The 15,868-nt window shown below is 42.8% G+C and overlaps 1 protein-coding gene across 1 annotated transcript in view; it reads right to left on the bottom strand.

Annotated features, from left to right (window-relative positions):
- PGAM5 (PGAM family member 5, mitochondrial serine/threonine protein phosphatase) overlaps nt 1-15,868 on the bottom strand; it is a gene marked incomplete in the record, with an annotated part of 138,935 nt that overhangs the window by 64,597 nt on the left and 58,470 nt on the right. Inside the window, 1 exon segment of the mRNA XM_044068713.1 lies at nt 11,107-11,195. Coding sequence (XP_043924648.1) covers nt 11,107-11,195 — 89 coding nt within the window.

The raw sequence follows: 15,868 nt of genomic DNA, 5'->3' as shown, positions 1-15,868 counted from the left end.
AGAAGTGATTCACTGTGTGTGTTATTTTCCATTTTCTCCACTGTTGTGTGACTGTGGAATCAATACATTTAACAAAGGGTAGGTTGGAGGGGTGCACTGTTTTCAGTCAAATGTGATTCTATGAAATGAGTTTTCAGTCAGTGATTCAGTAAAGTGAGACTCTTATCAAAATTATTACAATCATTTTATATTATATATATTTGTATTTCACAGGTACTTACTAGGTTACTGATCCATGAGGATCTTTAGAAGTCTGGCCATACTTTCCCTGATGTTTTTCGCCTTTTTAATTTAAGAATGAATACGCAAAACATTCACATGCTGTCCCTATCCATTATGGACTGAGATTTTAAACTATGGGTTGATTTTGCAGTTAACCTTGCATTCTTCCAGTTTACATTTGAACAATGTAAGAGAAGTAACTTGCTTTATGTGGACAGAAAGATATTCCAAAGAAGCAATATTCTCTGTGATGCACCCCCCCATATGTCCTATTTATGTTTTAAATTTTATTTAAATCAAGAGCAGGTTTTTATGTCCCTACTGTGACTTGTGAATGTCCAGAAGGTCTAACATAAGGTCTGCTGAGGTTCTGTACACAAAACAGACATTACACCTTAGTAGCATCTATGACACTGAGAAGAGGGACAAAGCTTTGACAGAGTCAGTGTAGCTTTTAAGATTTAGGCCTATGATTTTCTTAGTAAGAAAGCATTATGGGTGTTCAAGTTGTGTCAGATATTTGTAGAGGTACATACTGAATGAGGCATTGCACTCAATGATTGGCCTGATCAGTGCAGAATACAGTGAAATAATCATATCCTGGGATCTAGATGCCATATCCTTAGTAATGAACTGGGCAATGACATATATATATATATATATATATATATATATATATATATATATATATATATATATATATATATATATATATATATATATATATATATATATATATATATTACATACACACACACACACACACACACACACACACACACGGATATACCTCCAATAAAAAAGCAAATACACCAAAAAGCTTTTAAGCATAGTAAAGGAGAGTAGAGATATAGCCAAAAAAAATCAGGGGGCTGGAGGGAGGGTAACCAGGACTGCAACAGTGAATACACTAACATCTACATTTATGTTAAGTATACACAACTGTACTGTGTTCTTCGTGTTTCACGGTAGCAGTCATCACATTTAGGCAGATTCCCAAAGCGAAGGATGGGAGGAGGAATTTAGATTGCATTAGGACCAGCTATAAGACCCTGAAAGACTGCAGTGGCAAAGCCAGCTCTGGATTTAGAGAAAATTGGCAAATGGTAATGCTTGGTGAAAGTATGTACAGAACTCCAGGTAGCAGCTTCTAGGATGTCCCTGGTAGGGACACCTCTGAGAAAGGCTGTAGTGGTAGATGCAGCCCTGGTTGAATGGGGTCCGATCCCCTGTGGGATAGGTTTTCCATGGTGCTTATAACTGAAATGAATGCAATGGCCTATCCGTTTAGAAATGGTTTGCTTTGAAATAGCCTTTCCCTCTGCCTCTGCAGCAAATGCCACCAGCAGTTGTTCAGATTTCTTTTGAGGTTTAGTCCTGTCCAAGTAAAATCTAAGTTGTCTGTGCACATCTAAAGAGTGCAGTATCCATTCCCCTTTGTTCTGTGGATTAGGAAAGAAGGTTGGCAAATGAATGGACTGATTAAGAGCCACACTGGATACCACCCTTGGGCATGAAGGAAGGATTGGTTCCGAGGGACACCCTGTCCGCATGAAAGATGATGAAAGATTATGAAAGGCTCCACTGCCATAAAGGCCTGTAATTCAGATACCCTTCTTACTGAAGTGATTGCTAAAGAGAAGGCTGTTTTCCAAGAAAGGAATTTTAAATCTGCACTAGCAGCTGGCTCGAAAGGAGGAAGAGTGAGTTTCTCCAATACAAAGTTAAGGTCCCAGGCTGGAGTTTGGGTTCTCCTGGGTGGTCTTACTTTTTGGCCCCTCTGAGGAACTGCTTGAGCAGTGAATGAGAGAACAGGGGAGGTTCTGTGTTATGAGCTGAAATGGCTGAGGTGTGAATTTTGATGGAGGAAATATAAAGGCCCTTGTGAAGCATCTCAATTAAGTCTTGTAAAATCTGAGGTAAGTTGGGCGCTGCTGTGCTCATCCCTTGAGATGAGTTCCAGGCACAGAATCTTTTCCATTTTTCAGCATAATATTTTCTAGTACTAAGCCTCCTTGCCTCTAAAATGATATCCATCACTGATTTACTGAGAGATGGTAAAAGGAGATATTAGGTAATTAGCTAGGCTGCTAGGTTCAGGGTTTGAAGCTGAGGGTGCAGAATCTGGTTCTCCTGCTGAGACAACAGAGTAGGGGTCTGAGGCAGGTGCCATGGGGCCAACAGTGACACACTGCGCAAGAGGGGGTACCAGTGTTGGCGTGGCCAATCTGGTGCAATCAATATCATCCTTGGTTTGTCCCGTTTGATCTTTAGTAGTACTTTGGAGAGGAGAGGCAGAGGAGGAAAGGCATAAACTGATAGGTGCTGAAGGACAGAGCATCCACTTTCCAAGCTTGTTTGTGGGGAGTCCTTGTGCAAAATTTGTCCAATTGGTAGTTCTGGGTGGAGGCAAACCGGTCTATATCTGGGCTCCCCCATTTGTTTGTCAACATGTTGAAAATCTTTGGTTCCTGTTTCCACTCGTGTGGGTCCATGAGGTTTCTGCTTAGTCCGTCTGCCAGTGTATTTAGTTTTCCTGGCAGGAATTGAACTTGTAGATGCACTTGGTAGCTCAAGGCTGTGTTCCACAATGCCATGGCTAGTCTGCAGATGGGGTAAAAATGAGTACCCTGCTGCTTGTTTATGTACAAAAGTGGTGTTGTCCGTTTTTACCATTAATTGTCCTGGAATAATGTGGTCCTTGAAGGCTGTCAGAGCATTTTGTACAGCTAACATTTCTTTATGATTGATATGCAGGTGCATTTGACTTGGGGTCCATTTGCCCTGAATGCACTTCCCTGCTAGGTGAGCCCCCCATGCATAGTCTGATGCATCTGTTAGGGCTTGGGCGGCCGGGGTTAGAATGAATAGTAGTCCCTTGTTTTGGTGGCAGGCCTTTACCCACCAAAGGAACTCTAGGCGTAGGCAAGGTATGATAGGAATCATTGCTTCTAGATCCTAAGAATGTTGACACCATAGGCTTTTTAGATACCATTGTAGTTTCCTCATATGCAGTCTTGCATATGGAATTAGAAGAATGCAGGAGGCCATGAACCCCAAAGCTTGCTGTATTTGCCTTGCAGATAGCAGGGTTTTCGTGGCCACTAGTTTGAAGTAGGTTGTCAAATTAATTTGTTTCTCTGGCGTGTTGTATTCAAGCTTGCTCCCAGGAATATAATTTGTTGACAAGAGTACCAGGTGCGATTTCTTTTAGTTGATGGTGTACCCCAGACAAGTTAGCACCCTTTGTACAAAGGCCAGATGATTCAAAAGTATGTCCTGGCTTTCTGCCTGAAATAGACAATCATACAGGTATGGGTACATTTGAATATTACTTTGCCTGCAAATTGCAATGACTGGAGCTAGGCACTTTGTGAATACCCTGGGTGCAGTAGGTAAGCCAAAGGGCAGTGCAGAGAACTGATAGTGAGTGTAGCCTGCTTTGAAGCGCAGGTATCTTCTGCAAGATTCCCTGATTGGGATGTGCAGGTATGCTTCCTTTAAACAGAGTGTTGCCAACCAGGCATCTTTGCCTAGCATAGGAAGCAACTGGTGAAGAGTCAGCATCTTGAATTTTGGAATAATCAAAAAGGTGTTTAGATTAGACAGGTCCAGGATAGGATGCTATGAATGGTCTTTTCTGGGTACCAGGAAAAGTCTTGAGTAGAAACTTTGTCCTTCCCTCTTCTGGTACAGTTTGAATAGCCTTTATGCTTAAGAGAGAGTACTTTCTTTTGACCCTCTGCCCACTGATTTGGGGGTAGATCTGGCCAACCGTTTGGGGCTGGTAACGTGTGGAAGTGAAATCTGTATCCTTGGGACACTGTTTAAAACCCATTTGTCCTGGGTAATGAGTTCCCAGTTTTTTGCATGTAGAGCAATCTTTCCCCCAAAGGGGCAGTCAGTTGGGAAGTGCGTAGAAGTTTTCAAGTGAAGTCATTGAGACAGTCTACCATAGGGGGGAGGTTTACTACTCCCAGATTTGGAAGTGGGGCCCCCCCAATGCTTAGTCATGTGTGTACCCTGGAACTGAAGCCTGGGCATTCTGCTGGATCTGAGTTTGGACTGGAAGAGGCAGGAAAGGTCCAATTCTTAGAAGGACAATGCCTACTAAATCTTGGAGGTTGTACTTGTAAGAAAACAGTTTGCATAGATCTAGCTTTTTCCTTCATCTTTTTAAGAACTTCTTCTGTCTTATTGCCAAACAGGCGGTCCTGATTTAAGGGAGCATCCAATAATTTAGCTTTAACATGATCTGGCAAGGATTGCTCCTGAAGCCAAGCATGCCTTCTAAGTACAGACCCAGTGACAGCAACCCTGCAAGATGCCTCTAGTGAATCAAAACCACACTGCAAAGTATGTTTTCCATCTTGTTCAGCAGAATGCATTAAATCCTTATTTTCAGCATAATCAGGAACCAACATCATTTTCTGTTTACAGTCCAATAATATGCTGCAGATACTTTAACATATGAAACTGTCAGTTTAAGGCCCTAATCGCCAAAGTTGCATTAGTGTATACCTTCTCACCCCATCTATCCAGCGCCCTGGAGTCTCTATCAGAGGGGGTAGGATTTTTGGCAGTAGTAGCTTTAATGCCCTTGGATCCCTGTGAAATGGTCTAAGGATCTGCAGTAGGATTTTTGAAAAGGAATTGAGAGTCAGGAACCCTGTAACATCCATCAGGTTTTCTGGGAGCAGGAGGTAGAGAGTCAGGGGCCAAGCTAGATTCCGAAAAGGCATCATCAGCAATGTCTAGTACAGGAGGGATAGCTAAAGGCCTGTGCTGTGGCAGGAGTAAGAAATCCCTAAGTCTCTTTTTAGAATCAGAGAAATCCTGACTTTCCCAATGAAAATGCTCCCTAAGAGTATGCAAGGTTTCACCAAAAGAGAAATCCTCCAGGGGGGAAGCAGAGAGTCCTCAGCATCAGAATCCTCATAGGTAGATAAGGGTAAATCCTGGTCAGAGGAAAAAAAATTTCAGAATCCTGGTCATAAGTATCATAAGCAAACATAGTCCTAGGTCTCTTAGAGGGGGAAGGTTGGCTTCCCCTGATTAAAGTAATAAGGTCTTCAGCCATTATCACTTGTTTTTTAGGCATAGAGGCCTGACCATGTGGTCTGGGTGTCAGTTTTCTAGGCATGGTTCGAGTGTTAGGCCTTGAAGAAGATGGCATTGGTTTAATATGCAAGTCAGTAGGCCTGAATACACACACAGAAGTCGGTGCCTGCACAGTGGCTCCAGACCCATCCAAGGTAGAGACATCCGCAGGTTCCATAGATGAAGTATCTCGTGGCATACCGGACTCCGAATGGGTCTCAGTAGAGGCCTGCGAATCTAAAGTAGTGGGTATCAGGGGCTGCGAAAGCACCTCACTGAGTACCGGCGAACTGGTGACTGGCTTAGGAGAAGCGTCGTCGGCAGCTTTGGACCTATGCGGCCTGTCTCTGTCTATCTTTGTGCAATTTTCAGAATGTCAGTAGTCTGATGGTTTACCGAAGACGTATCTGGATACTGAGCACCAAAATATTTAAAAGCGAAAATATACAGACGGACAGTTTGTGGTTTAAATAAGGCACAAAACCAACAGTGAGGTATGTCATGGTCAGGGCCTAGGCAAGGAATACAGTACGAATGAAAATCTTTATGAGGTATTTGCTTTCCACAAGAAATGCAATTATTTACTTTTACGGACATCGATTTAGAGCAAGAAAAAGTTTCCCCAACTGGGTACTTAGCTTTTAGTTGAAGACTTCAGTTCTGAAACTCGAAAATGAAAATTTCAGGAGTCGGCCAACCGGCACTTGCGAACTGCTTCTGCTTCGGGCACCGCACGACAAGAAACACTGATGTAATAGCATCGGCTACATGTTTTATACCCCTGATGACCTGACATCACGGAAGAAGGGACAGCAACCGACGCAGGACCCAAGACTTTGTTAATCAGGCCGACTTGAGGGCAACCTGTCAGCAGATTACCCATATGTAATGACTGCAAAAGTAAAACACGAAGAACATCAAGTCTATTTGTGGAATACCCCACTCACAGGTAGGTACTAGGCTATCTGCCCAAGGGCATTTATAAGCCTAGCCAGTGTGTCAGCTTTCGTCATCCCATTGATTAATTAACTGAGCCTCTGTCAAGAAGAGCCAATGAAGTGATCCCAGGGGTGTATTTTCTGTTACCCATCCACTCGTCAAGGTTTCTCTTGAAGAGTGTTAGTGAGGGGCTCTGCCTAATGTAGTTAGGAATTTTGTTCCAAAGCATGTTCATGTCAGTTTAGTATTTGCTAGTAGCGAAATGCGGTTGCCATGGGAACAGCAGTCACAAAAACATCATTTAACGATCCTTTAAATGAGTACTTTTGTTGCAGGTCTATTTTTAACCTGTATAGTTTTTACATTAGTTGTTGTGGATGACTGGATTTTCCGTTGTCAGATGAAGTGAAAATTCCCAGCTGTTGTGCGCAGGGTCCTTGTACCTTCATGTCTTCCCCCTGCCTCAAACTACCGCCCGGGGGATTTCACTTCTGTCTAACTTCTGGATGATGTTCTGTGATTTACACAGAGGTATGTAGAAAATCACCTCCCCTCCCCATGTCTGGAAAAAAAAAAAAAACTGCGGACAGAAGGTTTTATTTTTCGTCGTGACTTTCCAAAGTTGTAAACATTGATGGCATGTCGGTTAAGGTGCCCAAACACAGCAGGTTTAAATAGCAACGTGTCTTCTCACTGTTTCTGTATTCACTGACACCAGACATTGCTGTTCCCTTTGTTTGATGTTTCTGTTCAGAAACCTCATAGCTTTCCTTGAATCTTTTTAAAGCCACATTTCAGGTTTTGAGTTATTTGTAGACTTGACATTTTTTTTTGTTTACACATTAGGTATGGTGTTGGAACTTTTACCAAGAGTTTTGAAAAGATGAACTACTTTGTTGAGTTTGTATGTATTTTTAATTTGTGGTGTAAGACTGCAGTTGTGTGTATATGCTGTGGTGCCAGATGTTCTTATTGGTGCAGTAAATTAACTTGCAACCAACTAGTTGTGCATTATAACATCTGTAGTCTGAGTGGTCATTAAAGTGGTTAATGGTACTTTAGTAGATACACATGAAGAGGCTGGTGTATATGCAATATACACACAAGAGGAACAATACCGAATAATAGCGCTCTCTGCTTAAGGCAGTGGAGCCTCACAGTGAATTTGGATAATGTCCAGGAAAACATCCCTGTGAAGCATCCATTCATGAGCCTGTGTTCTGGATCTGCTCAGTATGTCTGCCACAGCTTTCTGATTAGAAGGGATGTAAAAAGCCTGAAGATTTATTTCTAGTAGGCAGGCTAGTCCCAAAGCCTGTAAGGCTAGTCTGCAAAGGAGGTAGGATCTTGTCCTTCCCCTGCTTGTTTAGATACCACAGAACAGTCATATTGTCTGTGTAGACACACAACCTTCCCGGCCTCAGAAGGGGTTGGAAGGGCTGTATGGCAAGGATCAGTGCCTTCACCTCCCTTACATTTATGTGGTCCTTCCTCTAAGAGGATGTCCACTGACCTTGAAGTGTGCGAGTATCCAGAGCTGCTCCCCAAACTGTATCTGATGCATCTGTGTACAGGTCTCGAGTTGGGCGCAGTGGATGAATGGGAAGCCCTGGGTTTATGGACAATTCTTATCCACCACTGGAGCTCCTCCTTGAGTTAGTGTAGAAGTGGTATTTGAAATTCCAGTTGGTGGGAAAGTTGAGACCACAATGATTTCAGAAACCATTGGAATTTCCTCATGTAGCAGCTTGTCAGGGGAACACAGAGATGGGAAGAGGGCATCAATCCCAAGATTTGTAGAAACTGTCCAGTAGACAGGAGATTGAGGGGGAGGATCTCTAAAAAAGGAGAGAAATCTCCTGAGCCTTCTGGGTTGGTCTGGAATCTGCTCCCCAGAAAGACATGGTCTTGGGATGGGGCGAGTGTAGATTTTTTGAAGTTGATGGTGAATCCCAGGATTTACACAATGGCTATGGCTGGGTGGAGGTTACTGTTCAGCTCTTCTGGAGATTTGGCTTGAAACAGAAGGTCGTCTAGGTAGCTGAAGATCTGAATGCCTTAGAGTCTGCAGAAGGTGATCACAGGGGCTAGGCATTTTGTGAAGACTCTTGGGGCAGTGGAAAGTCCAAAAGACAAGGCAGAGAATTATGCCAGGAGTCCACAAAAAAGTGTAGGAATCTCCTGTATTTGGGATGAATGGGGATATGGATATAAGCATCCTTGATGTCTATGGATGCTAGGAAGGCCTGAGGGTGTATAAGGGGGAAGAGGGTCTGGAGAATTAGCATTTTGAAGTAGAGTACTTTCAGAAAGTTGTTGAGACAGAAGAGGTCTAGGATGGGTAGCAAAGGTCCTTCTGTCCTGGGAACCAGCAACATGAGTGAACAGAAGCATCTTCATTTCTGAGCAGGGAACACGGGCTGGACTGTGCCCTGTTCCAGATGGTTTTGCAGAACTGGGGGGAAAACAGGTTCCTGTTCTTTTGGAGGTTGAGGGATACCTCTGAAGGGAGATGCTGTGTGCCAGACCATGAACCATCCATTCTTTATGATGCGGAGGACCCAAGAGTCATGAGTGATGGATTCCCAGGTTGAAAGTGATAGGGTAAGACGCAGGGGGAGGGGTGCCAAGATTGCCTGAGGAGTCAGGAGAACAGCCCATCCCATCAGAAAAGGGCTGCTTAGCCAACTGAGAAGCGGAGGAAGAAGAGGAAAACTGATGTGTTTTCTTGGACTCCTTGGGGTGTTTTGCTTGGGTGGGGGGTCCGGGATTGCCTGTGTACAAAGACCTGTTTCCCAGGGTAGTTCCTGGTGAATTCAGGCACAGGAGAGACCAAGATATGTTTAAGGTCTTTTAGCTCCTTGCTCTTTTCTTGTATGGATTTGAACAGTTCAGCAGATGGTTTGACAAACAATAAAAGGTGTTGTCCAGGGGGGGCATCCATAAGCTTCACCTTTATGTCCTCAGGGTGGGGTTGAAGCCTTAACCAGGCAAACCTTCTTAATGCAGAAGAAGCTGGAGCTTGTGAAGTGGCTGCATTTGACTGCATGTCTGGCTACCTGAGAGGATGCCAGGGCTTAGCCTGGCACATCTGACACCATCTTGGAGAGTTGTGACACGAGTTCCATATTGTACTTGGTCATACAAGTCTGGTAGTTCAGGGCTCTGAAAGCTAAAGTAGCTGAAGTATACATTTTCTTACCCAGCCTCTCCAACTGTATGCTATCCCTGTCTGAAGGGAGGAGGGAAGTAGAAGGAAGTGACCTGGAAGCCTCCTAATGAAATCACAGAGGGGTCTGCCACAGGGGCCTTGAAAAGGAAATTGCAATCCTGAGGCACTTTAATTCCTGTTTGGCTTTTTTTGGAGCCAGAGGTTGAGAGTCAGGGTGTGAAGATGTGGAGGCAAAAGCATCTTAAAAGGGTGGAATAACAGGAGGAATGGCAGAAGGACTAGAGGTCTGTACTTGAAGGTCATAATATCATTTTTGGACCTCAGACATTTGTGAGCTGTTCCATTTAAAATGGAATCTCATCTCTGAGATGGTCTCAAAGGAAATCTCCTCCATAGGGAATTGTTCCATTTGAATCTTCCTCAGAGAAAGCATAGTCCAACAGGGAAGGGATTTGGGATGAGTAAGCCAATGAATCACTAGCCTCTTCAGATGAAGAATCTTCCTCTTAAGTGGCATGTGCCTTGGTCCTTTTTTGAGGGGAAGGCGGCCAGGCAAGAGAGGAAACTGGCTGACTGGAGGAGTCCACAGAGTCATGAAGGAAGGCCTTGAAAAGGCCTTGTGTAAAATTCTGCCACTCCTGAGAGACTGCAGGGGGAAAGGAATGTTTAAATTTTCTGTTTTTTCTTTGCTGGAGTAGCCACCTGATGCAAAGGAGGGCCGAACGCATGCCTACATTCGACCAGATCTAAATCAATATAGTCTCTCACTATAATTCAGGTTATTCCTCTAGGGCCTTCAAACACAATAAGCCTAGATTCCCCCTGGACACCGGCAGCCGATGTCTGCGAGGCCTCTCTGGACGTGCCTACATCCAGATCCAAGGCAGTCTGTATAACAGGCTCAGCCTGTGGATCTGGATCCACAGCGAAGCAAGTCTGAGCTCTCATGTGCTTCAAGAGAGACATCTGTAGGTAGAGGTGCAGATTTCGCTACAGGCCTAGGTTTTTTGGCTTTCTGCTTAGTAAGCTTGGTCATTGGGTCTTAGGAACCTTAATCTTGCTTTCAGCTAATAACTTAAGCCATTGGTTTTCCAAGTAAATAATGACGGATGAGAGCCAACTACAGAGGGTCTTGGGCACAAAAGATTGAACAACTAAACAGTTTATGGTCATGATGGAGCCAGAGACAGAAAAGGCACTGGTAATGACTATCCTTGTGTGGAATTTGTCTTCCACAGTCTCACTTCCTTTCCTGGATGACATTAACCTCAACCAAAACAAAATAGTAGCAAAAGGATTCCCCAATGGGGCACTTATCTTTATTAAAGAAAATGATTCAGGTAGCAGAGCAACATCCGGGACTGGCGATCCAACTGGCGGCAAAGAAGTTCTGGGGATGGTGCGCACAGAAATCTCTTATGGCCTATGCCCGATGATAGCCTACATCAGACGTACTGTGCACCTTACGGAAGTAAAAGATTTTGATATACTGGCAGACGTTGGGTCGCCTTGGCAGGCAACTCCCTTGTGTAAAGATTAATGCAACAGATGAACAGGACATCTTGATATAGAATCTTCCTTGACAGTTTAGTCAGCTTTTCAGTTAAGCAACAATTTGACAATGTGGTCTGCGCACAACTAATCAGTATTACATTTAAAATGTTGCAGCTTACCACAGCTTCTGGTTTCCAGTGAGAAATGGGAGGGACAGGTTGGATTGGTGCTCCTTCTCGCAGCAGATCACAGCTTACCTTTTCCACACCTTTGAGGAGGGAGAAAGAAAAAAATATGCACTGAGAAAATGCGGATGCAATTAATTTCTTGTTATTATTTGCATTCAAAATATTAGAAAGATGTTAGCAGTATATTCTTTAATAAGCCTCTATGCATACACAGTTCTGTCTCAGTAAAGCTACTGTCAAAGTCTTCAGCAGTGAAAATGCAGAAATGGTTACAATCAGACACCTCCTCCGTAGCTTCACTATGATCATGTAACAGCAACCCACATTTCTCTGATGTTGGATTAATAAGAAAGCAAAATAAAAAAAATGGCTGAAGTAGTATATTTCAGATTGCTGCATCACCATCACATCTGCCTCAAATGCTATAATGACTATAATTTAAAAAATGAAAGGGTTTTGCTGCAGGTAGTATATATTGTCAGTGCTAAAATATATAACAGGTTACCTGCAAATAAGTATATTTACATGTAAGATACAATCATCCCTGAAGATCAGACAATCTGCTCCTCTTGGTGTCTCTTGTCAAATGATTAGAGATCACCAGGTGAGCACCAAGAGTAGTTGCTCTTAGAAAATGCTTGCGGTTATTTATTTGACTTGCCCAGTAACAGGACGTGGATCGGTCATCCACATTGTGTCAGTATATTAGGGCAACAGAAAACACAAGCCAAGATAATGAAAAGCCTACGATATTGCAATGATGACATCATGCAGTAGCATAAACTGTTTGAGTAGATTACCATAGCTTAGAAACAAAAAGGGAGGAGAAAGTCAATTGAGAATCCAGGAACTCCTAGAGAATGGCCTTGGAAAACCTGTTCTGCACCTAAGAAAGGAATCCCACTTTAAGTGTTTTGTAAACAGTATCTATAAAGGACTAAGTTGCTGTGTCTAGAAAACTCGAGAGAGTCCACCCCTTTCCAGAAAGTCACCAAAAAGCCAAAAGCTTAGGGGAATAGGCTATAACCCTGCCTGGAAGTGGCTTGTTATGACGAGAATGGCAAAAAGAAATAGCATCAGACAACCACCTAGAAAATGTCTGCCCTTACATCTTACCTTCATAGGAGAAACTGCTTGCTGGCTTTCCTGAAGGATTGAGTTTTGTTTAGGCAGTATCTGAGATGCCAATGGATATCCACAGTAAAAAGAATTCTCTCTCCATTTCCATGGTTCCTTTTGCCAAATTCCACATGAGGAAATTTCAATGGTATCTTAAGGCTGTTGGCTTTAGCACTGCCATACACTGGAGTATTGGTCCATTTCTTACCTTGACTCAAACTCAAAACTCCACTGGTGGATTCAGCATATTTCCTTAAATCTAGGTCTGCCTTTTCAGGTTCCTCTTCCTGCTCAGAAGTTGTATGTGGATGCTTCCAGCTCAAATCAGAAGGGTCAAAGTACAGGGTATCTGTGAGGAATATGCTTAGGATTCTTCACCAGAAATCAACTCTTAAAACCAGAACAATCAGAATCCTTGGGTCTCTTAGCTGGGGTGAAGACCAGGGAGCAGGGACAGACCATCCTTGTGGTGACTTCAGAAATACAAGAGCATTAAATAGCCCCTGAATAAAGTCCTGTCACTCCTTGTGAGGATATTTAGTCACAGTAGCCATGTTTGGTTTTCTGTTTCTTTTTTAAAGGAACATCCGCTTTAACAGATCTGGGAGGTTCAGATCCCTGCCTAGATTCAATGAGGCGGCACCTCTTCCCTAAATAAAATTTGGGGACCCCCCCCCCCAGGCCTCTCAGATATAAATCAGCCATGGTTCCACCTCTACATCTCTACCAGACGAATGGCACAACCTCAGACAGGCGAGTAGGCAGCTCCGTGTCAGCCTCCAACTGGTTTCCAGCTGGTGGAACTGGTGTCAGCACCGGCTGGCTCTTGGGTTTTTAATCCAACCAAATGGAGATAAATCAGTTGATGCTGGACAGCAGCAGGTACTGTACATGCTTTAACTTTTTTCTTAAGTAGCAGCTGAACTTTGGAGCAGGTGGATTCGACCAAGATACCAACTGAAAAGCTTCAGATGCTGGTTTTCTAAATAAATAGAAAGGGATGACAAGATGGCTGCAGTGTGCTTTAGAGACAAATGCCCAACATCACACTGTGTAGCACACAAACAAAAAAAAGGCACTTCTCACATCTAAGAGAAATCTGCTTTACACACTCATTTTTCCCTTTGTGGACTGAATGAAAAGCTAGAAGGAAAATAGAATTGTCATACCGTTACACCATATGAGTTATCCCTAATGTTTAGCATCTTAGTCCACACATCTATACAACTCATTTTCTCTTCTCTGTCACTTTATACTTTTAATACTACCATTAAATACATGCCACCTATAATCTACATATTTCCACTACCTCGCTATAAGATTCTAACTATATCTATCATACCTTTAAGTTTAACTCTCTAATTCTACCTTCCCCTATTCCTACTACCACCCCCCAAAAATTGAGCTGTATTGTTAAATATTTCTAACTGTATAATTTTCTTACGTGCTAATGTTCCATTGTTACTGTATTGTGCCTTTTTACAACATATGTGCTGTTTAGATAGTTTTCTGTATTATTTCACTTGCTTTATAAGTAATTGTTTCCTTACAAATTCATGTAATGATTTTCATGCAACTTGGAGCTTTTCTCCCCGGCCTTCCACTGAAAATGAGTCTCAAGCCCAGTAGACTTTCCCAGTCAATAAATACATAAATAGAAAGGAAGAAACCTCAACAGGGCATTTATTGTCAGAAGGCTCTGTACATTAACCAGCTCAGCAAATGAAATACAGACCGAATGCAGGGTAGCTTTTGGACTGGCAGCAAAGAAGTTCTGTGGATTAGGTGTCCATGACTACATATGAACCTTAAACCTTGCATGTAGGACACCTGGAGGGTGTAAAGGCTTTGGTATACTGGCCAGACGTTAGGCTATCCTTGGCAGAATATCCCAAGAGTAAAGTATAAGGACATTAGCTGCTGACTTGGGAATATCCAACTGTCACAAATCATAATACAATTGCTGGGCAATAGGAATTTCATTCTGATGCCACAGAAGAAAAATTCACCTTAGATAAAGTATCAGAAAAAGAAAATGTCTTCTGGAGGGAAATCTGAAACACTTTCTTCAGAAACAGAATATTCAGGTTGAGAAGAAAATCCTGAATCACAACATTTTCCCTACTATCCCTGCTCTTCTGACTGAAGATCAGAATCAGCAAGAGAGGGAACTATTTTCCTTTCCTAAAGTAGTAGCAGGTAAAGTAAAATCAGAAAATAATCCTCTGCCATATCCCAAAAAGTTTTCCCATACACTTGAAACAAAAGCAAGAAGTGTCACTTTTTTTTTTGTTTTCTTTTCATGGGAAACTCCCTTGAAAGAGACTAACCCAAAACAGGCATACCATTCTGGGGGTCAGGCTTCTTTTCTGGAATGTGTGATAAACTTTCACCCACCTCTTCCTCTTAGACAAACAAGCATTTCCTTGCCCAGGGAGGGCAACCCTGCAGTCACAGAGGATGTCTCTATTCTCCTGGTCCTTAGTGGCTGTAGCAGTTGCATGAAGGACTGGGAGAAAACAAGGAGTGGTCTGAAGAGCCAAATCACGTCCCAGCAGTGTCACTCGCTGGAGGTAGAGCACAAGTAGTGCCGGCCTGACATGCACAGACTCTTTTCCAAATTTCTTCTTCTTGTGGATGGGGGAAAAATGAACCAAGGAGACTGGTAACTGCCCCACAGTTTCAGCAAGAAGGAACACTGAAATCAGGTAGTGGATTTTGAAAGAGCTGGTAAACTTTACCAAAGCAAAAAGATGGTTATGAGGTAAGAAAAACAGACAACCCCCAAAATACACAATTTTCCGCACCTAAAACATAAAATGTACATACAGCTGTAGGAAACTTTGCTCACACAAACATTCACACATTAAAATGATCTCTCAATGTGACAGTCCTGACAAATAAGTTTCCTAAGCAACAAAGACAGTAACTGCACAGAATAAAAGCTTTCCTCAGAAAAATAACTGTGTAAGGTTTTTCCTGATCCACTTAGCCTTGAAGGACTGCAAGCCAGTATTTCCATGAAGCCCATGAAAGGAAAGTACTTGGCGGCAAGAAAGCTCTGAAGGTTTTGGCACCCTGTCTTTATATGTAGCTCTGCTTAAGCTCCCAACAGAGTGTGTGGAAGGTCTCCTGAAGCTTTGAAAAGCTGGCTGGTTGACAGGGGATAGGACCCCAAATAACTTAAGCTACTGCAAAAATGATCTAATTTTGAACTTCATCAAATAAGGCATGCATATAAAAACCTAGACTTTACTCATGGTCTACCCACAAAAACCTTCTAAGGTAAAAGCATAAGGCCTACTTAGCTAGCTACATCATGGAAACAACAGCAAGTCTACTTTAAATTAAAGGAAACTTAATCAAACTTGAATGGTCAAAGCCAAAGTACCAGAAAAACAAATTCCTATAATTTCTCTACAGGATCATAGGTGTGTACTTGGCTAATGGCCCTGGAGCCTTTACAAGCCTAGCCCATAGAAGTGCCCTGGCATGAACTTTCTATTTCCCATCCACTCATCAAGATTTCCCTTTAAGAGGGCCAGTGAGGTGCTCTGCTTGACATGTATGGGAAGTTTATTCCAGAGCATGGGTAGTCTCTAGGTTATGAACCTGTCCCTCCAGCATATTCTGT

This window comes from Protopterus annectens, chromosome 4.part0 (assembly GCF_019279795.1).
Source record: "Protopterus annectens isolate FY-2018-M chromosome 4.part0, PAN1.0, whole genome shotgun sequence".
Classification (NCBI taxonomy): domain Eukaryota; kingdom Metazoa; phylum Chordata; order Ceratodontiformes; family Protopteridae; genus Protopterus; species Protopterus annectens.
This window is presented reverse-complemented; position numbering and strand designations above follow the sequence as displayed.